At 40.3% G+C, this 14,544-nt stretch overlaps 1 protein-coding gene across 5 annotated transcripts in view; it reads left to right on the top strand.

The window, feature by feature from the left end:
- Positions 1 to 14,343, top strand: part of ZNF182 (zinc finger protein 182) — a 29,958-nt gene extending 15,615 nt beyond the window's left edge. For 2 of the 5 annotated variants that reach the window (XM_047765213.1, XM_047765214.1), the window contains exons 4-6: positions 5,814 to 5,940; positions 6,259 to 6,354; positions 11,560 to 14,343. In XM_047765213.1, the coding sequence (XP_047621169.1) occupies positions 5,814 to 5,940; positions 6,259 to 6,354; positions 11,560 to 13,190 (1,854 nt within the window). In that variant the 3' untranslated portion in view covers positions 13,191 to 14,343. The remainder of the gene's footprint in view (positions 1 to 5,813; positions 5,941 to 6,258; positions 6,355 to 11,559) is intronic. The other 3 variants (XM_047765217.1, XM_047765215.1, XM_047765216.1) reach the window with 3 other exon arrangements.
- Positions 14,344 to 14,544: the final 201 nt, after the last annotated feature.

Genomic DNA, 14,544 nt, shown 5'->3' with positions numbered 1-14,544 from the left:
ATCCGACTAGGAACCATGAAGTTACAGGTTCGATCCCTGGCCTTCCTCAGTGGGTTAAGGATCTAGTGTTGCTGTGAGCTGTGGTGTAGGTTGCAGATGCGGCTCGGATCCTGCCGCGTTGCTGTGTCTCTGGCCTAGGCCGGTGGCTACAGCTCCAATTCGACCCCTAGCCTGGGAACCTCCATATGCCATGGGAGTGGCCCTAGAAAAGGCAAAAAGACCAAAAAAAAAAAAAAAAAAAAAGACTGCTGGCGCTCCGGAGAGAGGCAAGTAATGATGCAATGATGTTTTCCTCTTGTCTTTAAGTTGCCTTTCTCTTGATTCCATGTGGTTGCTGCAATCCTTTGCTTCCCAGAATTCTGACAAAGTTGCTTCTGGCAGTTTCGGCTTGTTTTGTAATTTTTATTTTTGGAGTGGCATTGGGAGAGGAGCTAAGGGCTGCGAGCTGCCTGCTCTGTCATTTTGCCGATGTCATTGTGGGATGAATTTCTTATCACCTGAGCTATTTTCTCATTTTCTATTGTTCTCAAACTTTGAGTGGATGTTTTCCTCTATTTGAGGACAGTGTTGGAGGCTGGGGTGACTTTCCTGATTCTTGGCTCAAGAGCTCCCTCTTTAGTCAGGGAGGCAAAGTGCAGTTTCCTTAATGGTCAATTTCCTTTTGGTGCGGTGGAGGGCCACTGGGTGTGTTCTGACTTGTTTTACTTTGTTTAGGTCATTCTTTGTCTCACATGACCTTCACTTTCTCCCTCTGGCTTTTTCCCTTCACAACCCAATTTCCAAATGGTTCTTCCTCCTTGTTTTTTACCCAATGTTCCCTTTGAGGCAGTGATTTTTTTGGGAGACTGCAATCTTGGGTCACACACTCCTCCTTCCTTATAGCTGGTGCTCTGATAGAGCAGGCCCATTTTTCAGTATTTTTATACTTTTGGTATATTTTCTCTCTTTAAACATGGTTTCAACTAATTCTTAGGTTCCCTGCTCCCTTCTCTGTTCTCTTGATTGTTTTTTTTTTAGACCTTTCCTGTACTCCCAGAAAGGTTTGTGGTAGTAGCTTGAAAGCCAGCTGAGCTGGAATTTGCTGTTTATTTTATTTATTTTGTCTTTTTAGGGCCGCACCTGCAGCACATGGAGGGTCCCAGGCTGGGGGTCCAATTGGAGCTGTACCCACTGGCCTACCCCACAGTCACAGCAATGCTGGATCCCAGCTGCGTCTGCGACCTACCCCACAGCTCACGGCAATGCCAGATCCTTAACCAACTGAGTGAGGCCAGGGATCAAACCCACATCCTTGTGGATACTAGTCGGGTTCATGAACTGCTGAGCCACGATGGGAACTCTTGCTATTTATTTTTCACTTATAGATCATTAGGATATGTAGTAGTCTATACTTAAGATATAGGTTATATGTAGTTTTATTCTTCATATTGACCTGTATAGTTTTTTGGAGGCTGTGTGGAGAGATTGGATTTACACAGGTGCAGTTATTCTAAATTACCTGAGGCTCTTTACTTTTTTTTTCACTTAAATTTAAAAAATTAAGGTACCATCTGTACGTAGTAAAACAGACCCTCTGCATTGTACAGTTTTGCAACTTCTCACAAACTGCACGTTTTGACACCACCACAATAAAGCTCTAGAACAGTTCTATCACCTTCCAATACAGTTGATCCTTGGACGATTCAGGGGTCAGTAATGCTGACTCCCCGCACAGTTGAAAATTTGCATATAACTTTGGACTCCACCTAAATTTAACTCCTAATGGCCTAGTGTTGACTGGAAGCTTTATCAATAATACAGTCATTTAACACATATTTTGTATGTTATATGTCTTAATACTGTATTCTTACAACAAAGTAAGCTAGAGAAAAAAATGTCATTAAGAAAATCATAAGGAGAAAATACATTTTCGGTACTATATTTACTGATACCATACATTTATGTTGTCCGTTTACAAGATGAATCATCTGTCAGCACCTGTATCAGTTTGTCTTATATGATACAAAACACTGTAGATGTTAATACAGATTAACATTAGCCATAAAAAATGAAGAGAGAGAGAGTTCCCATTGTGGTGCAGCAGAAACGAATCCAACCAGGAACCATGAGGTTGTGGGTTCAATTCCTGGCCTCACTCAGTGGGTTAAGGATCCCGTGTTGCCATGAGCTGTGGTGGAGGTCACAGACGCGGCTCAGATCTGATGTTGCTGTGAGCTGTGGTACAGGCCGGCAACTACAGCTCCAATTCAACCCCTAGCCTGGAACCTTCATATGCCATGGGTGAGGCCCTAAAGAGTAAAAAAAAATGTAGTGTGAAAAACAAATTCATATTTATTTACAGGTATAACAATTCATGCATTAATAATGAAGAAGCAGCAATATGATTGCTTTTCAGTAGCCTAGTTTGCTACAATTGCTTTATGGTAGCCTACTCTATACACTAATGAATGGATCATTATAAAATTTTGTGGCATACAGTATTCCAATATTGTTACTTTTTAAAAAAACCCACTTACCTGTGATGATAGGATGAAACTCAAGTTTCTCCAATTATTAGAGTGGCATACTGTAAATATAGTAATACAGTAATATAATTCTTTAAAAGCAAAGTTATAAAACAGTATGAAAACTTAACACGTTTTAAATTTTATGTCTCACCTTATGCCTACGTAAGGATAGAATAGTATCTATGTATATTTTATGCATTCATGACATACCTAACCTTTTCTTACTATTTTCTGTATTTCTAGGCTATGCAGTTCATCTGTGAGCTTTTTTAAATTGTTGCAAATTTCCAAATTTTTTTTTTTTTGACATTTTGTCTTTTTAGGGCCGCTCCTGTGGCATATGGAGGTTCCCAGGCGAGGGGTCGAATCAGAGCTGTAGCCGCCGGCCTACACCACAGCCACAGCAATGCAGGATCCGAGCCATGTCTGCAACCTACACCACAGCTCACGGCAACACCGGATCCTTAACCCACTGAGTGGGGCCAGGGATCGAACCCGTAACCTCATGGTTCCTAGTCGGGTTAACCACTGAGCCGCAATGAGAACTCCAGCATGTAGCTTTTTGGGTTGGCTTCTTTCACTTAGCATAACACATCTGAGATTCATCCATGTTGTTGTATGTATCATTAGTTCTTTCATTATTATCCTTGACTCGTATTACATTGTATAAATTACAGTTTGCTGATCCATTCACTGGTTTAAAAACATTTGCGTTTGTTCCAGATTTTGGTGATTACAAATATCGCTACTATATGAATGTTCATGTTCAAGAGACAGACTCACAGACCTCAAAACTGTGGTTACCAAAGAGGAAACGTGGTGGTGGTGGGGGGGGTGGATTGGGAGTTTAGGATTGGCCCGTGTACAATGTTGTATTTGGAATGGATGGTCAGCGGGGACCTGCGGGATAGCACAGTATTCTGTGACAACCTATATGGGAAAAGAATCTGAAAAAGAATGGATATGTGTACATGTACACCTGAATCACTTTGCTGTACAGCAGAAATGAACACACACACACACAAAATGTTCACGTTCAGGTTTTTGGGGTTTGTACAAGTTTTCATTCCATTTTAGTAAATACGCCTGTGAGGGGGATCGCAGGTCCTATGGGAGTATATGCTTAGCTTCCTCCGAAGCTGGAAAGCTTTTCTAAAGTGGCTGTGCCATTTTGCATTCCTGTCTGTGATAAATGAGGGTTCCAGCTGTTCCACATCATCACCAGCACTTGGCATTGTCTGTCTTTGCCCCCTTCTAATAGGTATGTGGGGATAGCCCATTGTGGTTTTGGTTTGCAGTTTCCTCCTGGCTAATGATGTTCAGCATCTTTGCCTGTGCTTATTTGCCATTTATATCTCTTTGGTGAAGTATGTCTCTTTTGCCTTTTTTTTTGTAGTTTTGAGAGTTCTAGTTCTTGTAGATTCTCAGTACAACTTATTTGTCAGATATGTGATTTGTAAATATTTTCTCCCATTCCATGCATGGCCTTTTATTCTTTTAACAGTGTCTTTTGATATCCCATCAAAGAAATACTTGACTAACCCAAGGTTAAAAAGATGTTCTCCTATATTTTCTTCTAAAAATTATACAGATTTAGATTTTACATTTAGGTTTGTGATCCATTTGGAGTTAATTTTTAGATATGCTGGAGGTATGGATTGAAGTTATTTTTTTGCATGGAGAGATTCAAGTGTTCCAACCCTATCTGTTGAAGTAGGAACGCCCATTTTCCATTGAAGTGCCTTTGCACTTATCAAAAATAATTTTTAAATATGAAAATATAAAGTACATTTAAATATACCATACATGAAGTGTGGGCTTTAAGTGTACAGCTTGATGAATTATCACAAAGTCAATACCCTGTGGAGCCACCCCCAGGTCAAGATTAAAACATAATCAGGACCTTCAAATCCTGCCTCATACCTTCTTCCAATCAAAAGCAGCTGCAAAGGTCATCACTCTCCAGACTTCTAACATCATGGCTTAGCATTGTCTGTTCTCTTGCTGTATATAAATAGAATGATGCAGTATGTGTTTTTTTTGTGTCTGGGTTCTTTTGCTCATCAGCACCTCTCTGAGATCCAGCTGTGTTGGCTCTGCAGTTGTAGCTCATTCTTTTTCATCACCGCATAGTATTCCATTGAAAGACTGGGGCACAATTTACCTATTGGATTGCTGAGTTGGGTTTTCCCCACAGCTTAGTATTAGAAATCGTGCTGCCTGTGAACATCCTTGTACTTGTTTCCTAGAGCACATGTGCATGATTTTCTCTAAGGTGTGCACCTAGGCGTCGAACTGCTGGGTCACAGTGTTGGCAGAGCATTAACTTTAGTAAATCATGCCAAACTGTTTCCTCAAAAAGTTATGCAAGTTTTAATATTCCTACTAACAGTGTGCGAGCGTTCCCATTTCAATACAATCCTACGGTATTTTTCTTGGTCTCGCAATGTGGCTTAAATTTTAATTTACCTGAGGGCTAATGGGGTTGAGTACAGTTTCTTTTTCATAGCATATGTCCATATGTTTATTTTTTCTTTTTAGTGAAGTAGCTAGTCACATCTCTTGTCTATTTTTCTGTGTTTGTATTTTTCTTTTGATTTGTAGGGGTTATTTTATATGTTCTACACTTAATCTTAGCCAAAAGGCCGAGAAGCGATATTTTATATGTTCTAGATTAGAGCCCCTTATCATTTTTGAAAGATAATCTCCCCATCTATAGCTTGCCTTTTTACTGTTGTACTTTTAATCTTGTAATATTTATGTCTTTTCCTTTATGAGTAGTGCTTTTCATGTCTTTTTTTTAAATTTTTCCCTACCCCAAGCCTATGAAAACATTCTCCTTTATTATTTTCCAGGCACTTCATTGTGTTACCTTTCACATTAGATTACAATTTACCCATAGCTGATTTTGTGTATGGTAAGGATTAGGGGTTAAATGTCATTTTCCCCCCATAACCCATCCATGTTTGTTTGAAAATATCATCCTCTCCCCACTGTTTTGCAGTTTCCACTTTATCATAATTCAGGTGTCCTTGCATATTTGGATTCCCTGTTTAATTCTGCTGGACTGCTTATCCATCTATCCTTGTGCTAATACCACATTGTCTGGCATTTTTCATTATTTAATGCAATAGTTTCTCTACCATGATTTGTGATTCTGCGCCCCCCCCCCCAGCAGGTCCCTAACATGCTAGGCATCCTGTATGAAGCCATCATCGTGAACTGAGAACCCAGTCAGAAGTTGTATCCATCCATCCTTATCACCCCGTGGTCAGCATTTTAGAATAAACGAATGTGCCATTCCAGGGACTCATGACATTTGAGGATGTGGCTGTGGATTTCACCCAGGAGGAGTGGCAGTACCTAAACCCTCTGCAGAGGACCCTGTACAGAGATGTGATGCTGGAGACCTACAGCAACCTGGTCTCTGTGGGTAAGAATGGCTTCCTCGGGTAATTTTGCGGTTCATGATTATCACGTCTGATAGAAGGCGTTTCCTTTCTCCATCTGGGAAACTTGCCAAAGGCCTCTGAACTAATTGAAGAGTTTGATGTTGGATTCCAGGGATCAGAGTTCCTCTCCACCACCCTTTGCTTTCCTGACAAGGTGTGTGTGAACCCAAAACCCAGGCGAATTGGGTTGACTACCATTGTATCAAGTGATGCATCCCTTGTGCTGCCCCCAAATGCCAACTTTGCTTCTTCTCAGAGGGTCTCAAGACCAAGGAGGTATTGCTCTTATTTCTCATCAGCAGGGCAGCATGTTACCAAACCAACTCTCATCCTCAAATTGGAGGTAGAAGAGCCGTGCCCGGCAGAAGGGAAAATCCCAGTTTGGAACTTTCCAGGTAAGTGGGCTTGACCCAAGCTATGGGGACATGAGGTCCCAGCTTGTCAGTCAGGGGCTTGGAAAGCCTCTGAAACGGCTTTGAGGAATATCTTGAGAATGGTGGTGGCCCTTTGATGTTGGAGAATGGGGACGTGAACAGCTTAGACTGACACCCCCCGCCCCAGTCCCATATTCACCAGATCACTCTCCTTAAGTTGGTGCTAACCCGTAAGTTTGTGCACCCATTTTCCGGTATATAGGTGGCTTGTACATGCCAGTCCCTTGGCCCCAAGCCCTGCCACTTCCATCATTCTCATTTCCCACTGCCTCATCTGAAGCCAGGCTCATCATGTTAAGTCATAGGCCGGGGTGCTAATGCTCTAATTCTGGATTGGAGACTACCAGATTGCATTCAGCTTGGATTTTTCTATCCTGTTTCGCTCTCCTAAAGCATCTTGATTATCTCTTTAAAAATTATTCAGGAGTTCCCACTAGTGGGTTAACATCTGCCTTGTCTCTGTGGAGGCACCCGTTCAATCCCTGGCCTGGCACAGTGGGTTAAGGATCTGGTGGTGCCGCAGCTTTGGTATAGGTCGAACCTCTGGCTCAGAATTGATCCCTGGCCCAGGGAACTTCCATATGCCGTGGGGGTGGCTGAAAAATTAAAAGGAAAAAACCAGATAATTCACATACAATATAATTCACTCTTTTGAACTGTACGAATTCAGTGATTTTTAGTATATTCATAGAATCGTGCAACCGTCACTATTATCTAGTTTTAGGACGTTATTATCACCCCTTAAAGAAACCCCTGTCCCTTATAAGTCACTCTCCATTCCGCATCCCCTGGCAACCACTAATCTACTTTCTGTCTCTATCGTTTTGCCCTTTCTGGACATTTCATACAAATGGAACCATACGAAATATGGAATTTTATGTCTGGTTTCTTTCAATTGGCATGTTTTTTTAAAGTTCATTCATATCATAGCATGTGTCATTCCTTTTTATGGTGGAATAGTATTTCATTGTACGTATATTCCACATTTTGTTTATCCATTCATCTGTTGATAGGCATTTAGGTTATTTCTACTTTTGGGCTATTATAGATAATGTTGCTATGAACATTCATGTAGAAGTTTTGAAATTATGTTTTCATTTCTTTTGAGTTACAAACATAGGGGTAGCATTGTTAGACCATGTGATAACGTGTACTTAACATTTTGTGGAACTGCCAAAGTGTGTGACTATCCTGTTCCTTAAAATTTTTTGCCCAGTGGTTTTAACTTTCTCTGATGATTCTTGCCTGAATCAATTATTACGAAGGTGGTTGGGAAAATGGTGAATTTTCTATCATTCCCTCTACATTTGTAGGTTGGCACTTACCTGTAAAGAACTTTCCCTTACCCCATCTCCACTAATTAATTAATTCATAAATTTTAGTATCAGTATAGACTCATAGATTTTTATTTTTACATGTGTTATATATAAATTCATTACTGTCATTATTCATTTTCATGTTCAGATTGTCCTCAATTTGGCTAATAGGAGTCCCTTCAGGCTGGCTCCTCTGTCTTTTGATGTCTCCATCATTCTTTGAGCACTTTCAAGCACAAAAATATGCTCTGGTTCACCTTATACTTTCCCCATTTCAGACCTGGAATGAGCAGCTTCTCCAAAGATCTCTGATTCCTTTTAGTGGAGAATGGTACATAGGAATCAGGAGCTAGGAGCTGAGTGCATTCATAGCTACTTGGATTCTTTCTTAAAATGATTCCCTTCCATCTGTCTTTCTCTTTTTTATGTATTTCTTTTTTCTTTTTTTTTTTTTTTTTTTTTTTGTCTTTCTGTCTTCCTAGGGCCGCACCCGTGGCATATGGAGGTTCCCAGGCGAGGGGTCGAATCGGAGCTATAGCTGCTGGCCTACGCCAGAGCCACAGCAGGGCAGGATCCGAGCCGCATCTGCGACCTACACCACAGCTCACCACAACGCCAGATCCTTAACCCACTGAGCAAGGGCAGGGATCGAACCTGCAACCTCATGGTTCCCAGTCAGATTCGTTAACCACTGCGCCACCACGGGAACTCCCCCCCCCCTTTTTTTTTAATGAATCAGTATTTAGAGCTTGACACTTGATTAGAGTCAGTTTTTTTTTTTTCCTTTTCTTTTAGCAAGATGACTTCCTGGCTGGTGTAACATAATCGCATATCAGGAGGCATGTAATGCATGGTTTTCTCTTTTCTGTTATGAGTCATTGGTGATGACTTCTTAGATCCATTACTTCTTTAATGGTTGCAAAATGGTGATATTCTTCCATTCCTCCTTTGTTGGTTAGCTGGAATACTTCTATGAAAAAGGACTGCCCTCCATCTATTACAGTTTACCCTTGAACAACATGGGTTTGAGCTGCACAGGTCCAGTCCACTTACAGGTGTTTTTCAGTAGTAAAGACTATCATACTACATGACCTGTGGTTGGTTGAATCCATGGATGTGACCTGCAGACTCAGGAGGAACTATATACATGGAGGGCCAACTATTAAGTTATAACTGGATTTTTGACTGCACAGAGGGTCAGTATCCCTAACCCCTGCATTGTTCGAGGATCAGCTGTGTTTTGTTATGTATGAGCTACATATGTTTTTTCCGTTTATTGGTTTTCAAAACAAAGAGTTGGTTTTGTAGCATCATTCCGGGGTGACTAATGTGTTTTTTTTTTTTTTCTTCAGTACAATTTGTGGACTTCTGGATTTAAACACTTTATATTTTGATCCATTACCTTATCCTCATTATAAATCCAATTGCTCCATCCCTGACCAGTGGAAACCCCTTCAAGTTGGGTCCCAAGGCTTTGGTAGCTTCCTTGCTTTCTGTTATTACAAGATGTTCCAGGTTCAGTTTATATATGTTCTGTCTCTCCCTTGGAACCAGCCATTTCTTCAAGGAGCCTTGGCTTTTTTTGGTGGCAAATGTTTTGTGATCACAATTTGGATGTTAGGGAATTGTTTCTAGGCCTTTTCATTGACATAGCCAGAAACTATGTACAAAAAAAGATTTTTAAGAGAAAATACATCATGTTTTCAAATTGCTATTTCCAAATCAAATTCTGAACTTAAAAAGTTTTTATCAGTCATAATCTGATGGTAGTATTGTTAGTATTATTCCGGGAATGCTGAATGTGTATAGTGGTTTGAGTCAGTTGAAGTAATTATGTTGGTGCTATTGAGAATCAAGACTTTTTAGCATGGTTATTGGGAAATACAGATGAGGGGATATTTATTATTATTATTAGGGAATCCTATATTTGTTTCCTTGCTTAGGAAAACGGTAGCCTACTTTGCACATTTTTATTCACTTTTTTTTCAGTTAATTCAAGAATGTGTTAAATATATGGAGATAGTCCTTATTACTTTTTATAGTACTGTAGTGACTCTTACTCATAATAGTAGTAGCTATTATTGTAGTAGTGGTGGTTGTTGTTCTAGTAAATATTTGAAGTGCTGTGTAGCCCTGTTACAATTAATTTAATCCTATCAACATATGTTTGGGTGGGTATTGTTATAATTCCTATTTGTTAGGTGTGAAAGTAAGGTATAAATAGATTAGATGACATGCATAAGGTCACAGAGTAAGTTAAAGTCTGATCCAGGATTTGATTCTGGGCTAGAGAACTTATGACCCTAGCCACACGTGCTAGGCTGCTGCCTAACACCTAAGGAGGTCCATGTTCGGTAGCTCACTGGTAGAGTTTGGGGCCCATCAAATTTATTTTGTAAAAGCTTTTCCTGTGATTACGATGTTTATTCCCAGTTAAAAACTATTGCTTTACTGGCTGCATGATCCATTTTAAAATTCCTTTATTACTCTTAAATGTTATTAAACTTAGGTGGTAATATGAGTAGTTATTGTATTCTTTTAACTTTTCTGTATGTTTGAAATTTTTCACATAAAATTTTAGGAATAGGTGAGAGGAAAATTAAACCACAAAAAGTAAAAATTCAGTTTATGTGCAAAAAGTATTTACCATATTTTACTGACCAAGATACCACTGATTTTAAGACACACCCATAGGAAAGAAAATGTGCCACCAATTAATGACATGTCATTGATTGTAAGGTGCATCTGGATTCAGAGGTGTTAGAATGTGGAATGATATGCATACTGTAGTTGATGAAATACAGTATATTAAAGGCAAGGATTTGCAATTTTAACTGTGTAACTGAGTGGAACAGATAACTGACTACTTAAAGTCATGTAGAGGAAGATCAGAGTAAGCTTTTTTGCAAAGACAGAACTGCTTCTTAAAAATTTTTTTTCGTGTGTGTGTGTGTGTCTGTGTGTGTGTGTGTTTGTCTTTTCTAGGGCTGCACCTGCGGCTGCGGCATATGGAAGTTCCCAGGCTAGGGGTCAAATCGGAGCTGTAGCCGCCGGCCTACACCAGAGCCATAGCAACGCGGGATCTGCAACCTACAACACAGCTCACAGCAACGCCAGATCCTTAACCCACTGAGTGAGGCCAGGGATCGAACCCGCAACCTCATGGTTCCTAGTCAGATTCATTAACCACTGAGCCATGACGGGAACTCCTAAAACATTTTTTTATTATAGTTGGTTTACAACTGAACTGCTTCTTGAATGTTATCTAGATTCTTAATACAGCAAAATATGGAAGACTGGCTATGCAGGCTATGGAACATGAGAAGGGTTTGAGTTAATGATAGACACAGTTTTTAGTAGAAATAGTGTAGGCAGGAGCTGAAGGTGGCATTGACGAACTATGAATGCAAACTTGAATGAATACAAAGGTGAATCCAGACTGGGCAAAGATCTTTAGGTTTATTTTTGTAAGGCTAATTATTCTAGATCTTTCTCTCATTTACTGAGCATGTAGATTTCAGTATTGTTGTAAGAGTCCACGAGTCATACTGTTGCATTTCTACCCAGGTGGAAATAGTATATAAGTCAGGTACAGTTAAGACTTCATAGGATAAATGAAGATAAAAGATGATAAGTTGTCTCCAGAGCGATGTAAAAGTAGAGGTAGGTTTTTGGTAACAAAAAGGCTAGGCGATGAGAATTTAGTAAGAGAACAGGACTTGATAGTTCTTTCTCCAGGAACTCTGATAAAGTGGGAGAACAGTATTAGCTTTCATTTGGCAGGGCATTTCTAAAGAAGGTCCATTCCGTAATGTCAAAATATAAAGATGGTTTATTTACTTCTTTCTAGAAGAAGCCTGCCAGGTTGATGAACAGATTGAGAGACAGCACGAGGACGACCAAGATAAATATCTGATACAAATTGGATTCCCTGACAAGAAAACAGTCATCACTAAGAGTGGCCATGACTATAATGAATTTGGAAGCATACTTCATCTGAGTACAAACTTTGTTGCCTCAATACAAATACCCTATAAACACGAGTCGTTTGGACATAATATGGTAGGTAACTTAGACTTATTTAATAGAAGTTCTGTAGGAAAGAAACATGATAATGGATGTGCAAAATTATTCTTCCATACGGAGTATGAGAAAACAACTCCTGGAGTGAAAGCCTATGGATATAAAGATTATGGGAAGACCCTCAGGCAAAAGAAAGGTCTTAGTCTACACCAGAGAATTAAAAATGGAGAGAAACCCTTTGAATGTACTGCCTGTAGGAAAACCTTCAGTAAGAAGTCACACCTCATTGTACATTGGAGAACTCATACAGGAGAGAAACCCTTTGGATGTACGGAATGTGGAAAAGCCTTTAGCCAAAAATCTCAGCTCATTATACACCTGAGAACTCATACAGGAGAGCGACCATTTGAGTGTCCAGAATGTGGAAAAGCCTTCAGAGAAAAGTCCACTGTCATTATACATTACAGGACTCATACAGGAGAGAAACCTTATGAATGTAATGAGTGTGGAAAAGCTTTCACTCAGAAGTCAAACCTCATTGTCCATCAGAAAACCCACACAGGAGAGAAAACTTACGAATGCACCAAGTGTGGGGAATCTTTCATACAGAAGCTTGATCTAATTATACATCATAGTACTCATACAGGAAAGAAGCCTCACGAATGTAATGAGTGTAAGAAAACTTTCAGTGATAAGTCAACTCTTATCATACATCAAAGAACTCACACGGGAGAGAAACCTCACAAATGTACTGAATGTGGGAAGTCTTTCAATGAGAAGTCAACTCTCATTGTGCATCAGCGAACTCATACAGGAGAGAAACCTTATGAATGCGATGTGTGCGGGAAAACCTTCACCCAAAAGTCAAACCTTGGTGTACACCAGAGAACTCATTCAGGTGAGAAACCCTTTGAATGTAATGAATGTGAGAAAGCATTCTCTCAGAAATCCTATCTCATGCTACACCAGAGAGGTCATACAGGAGAGAAGCCCTATGAATGCAATGAATGTGAAAAAGCATTTTCCCAGAAATCATATCTCATCATACATCAAAGGACGCATACAGAAGAAAAACCCTATAAATGTAACGAATGCGGCAAAGCCTTCAGGGAAAAGTCGAAGCTCATTATACATCAGAGAATTCATACAGGAGAGAAACCCTATGAATGTCCTGTATGTTGGAAAGCTTTCAGCCAGAAGTCACAGCTCATAATACACCAGCGAACACACACAGGAGAGAAACCCTATGCATGCACTGAGTGTGGCAAGGCCTTCAGGGAAAAATCAACATTCACTGTACACCAGAGAACTCACACTGGAGAGAAACCCTATAAGTGTACAGAATGTGGGAAAGCCTTTACCCAAAAATCAAATCTTATTGTACATCAGAGAACACACACAGGAAAGAAAGCTCATGGGAAAGGCCATACCCGGAAGTCCAAGCTCATTGCACATTAGAGAGTAAGTCCGTGGTGCAGTTATGTTCACTGAAGGCAAGTTTCGTCAATAAAACATTTAAAAAGTACGTTCTGACTTCTGGCTTAAAGAGGGGGGTCAGCCTTTTTTCATCTCAGGCTTCACCCAAAAGCTACAAGGAGAAAAGGGGCAGAATTGTAAATCTCTGTATCTGAAACCCTGATGAGAGGGCTACTAGAGGCTGAAGAAATCAAGCCACCAGTGCAAGGAGATTTCAAAGGAAAGAGAGTGGTCAAGGCTGCAGACGTGAGACTGGAAAGGACGCTTCGCCAAGTTTTAGGCTGTGTCTTGAGTGCAAGACTATAAAGATACATAACAATTGTAACAAAGGCCATGGACAGGTGGGATGTTTCCTAGACTCATTTGGAGTCTCATGAGAGACAGGCAGGGGCCTCGACGAGGCATTGCTCAGACAAGCCGTGTTTGCAGAAAGTATTCTGTACTCATGAGAGGAGCAGTTGGCAGGGCCCTGGGGAAAGAGAAGGGAGTGTTCTTAGGAGGAACCCAGCAGCCGCCCCTATTGACTGACTCCGCAGAAGTCAAGTCAGAAAGAACTACCAAATGGAAAACAAATCCAACTGTTAAGAAAACCCCTCTAATCTGCCTAGAATGTGGCCCCGATTCTTCCCCTGCATGAACTTCCAGCAAACAGCAAGTCCAGGAAAAACTCTTATTCAATGAGGGATCATTCCAAAGTAGTCAAAACCACAAATGAACATGGCTTCTGAGCCAGCGATTTCACTTCTAGGAATGTATATACTCATGCATGTACAAAATGACAAACACATGGAAGTATTTGATAACGCACTGTTTGTAAAAACAAAAGATTGGAAACTTTCCACGTGGCTCCTAAAGTCCTGGAATGTTCATAAGCAACCTTTTAGGTAGACAAAAAGGACTAAATCTATAAAGAGAATTTGGACACCATTTGTGTAGTGATGTGGGAGGATCTCCAACATTATTCTTAGGTGAGAAGAGCAAGTGCAAGATAGTAAGGCTTATAGGCAACCATTTGTATTTAAAAAGGAGAACAGATGGTAAGTACATAATTGAGTGTATGTGCATAAATTATCTCTGGAAAGTTACATGAGAAGCTGGGAACCCTGATTACCTCTGGGAAGTGGAAGCGGGTGGCTGGGGGTGGGGGAGGAATTGGGAGGGGGACACCTGTATATCCTTTGATAGCTTTTGAAAATGGTACTCTGTGGATGTCCTACCTTTTCAAAAAAATAAAACTTTAAAAATTAATTTTGTTCTATTATTTTTTGTCTTTTTGCCTTTTCTAGGGCTGCACCCACGGCACATGGAGGTTCCCAGGTTAGGGGTCTAATCGGAG

This window comes from Phacochoerus africanus, chromosome X (genome assembly GCF_016906955.1).
Source record: "Phacochoerus africanus isolate WHEZ1 chromosome X, ROS_Pafr_v1, whole genome shotgun sequence".
NCBI lineage: Eukaryota > Metazoa > Chordata > Mammalia > Artiodactyla > Suidae > Phacochoerus > Phacochoerus africanus.
Note: the sequence above shows the minus strand (reverse complement) of the source record. Positions and strands in the feature narration are given on the sequence as shown.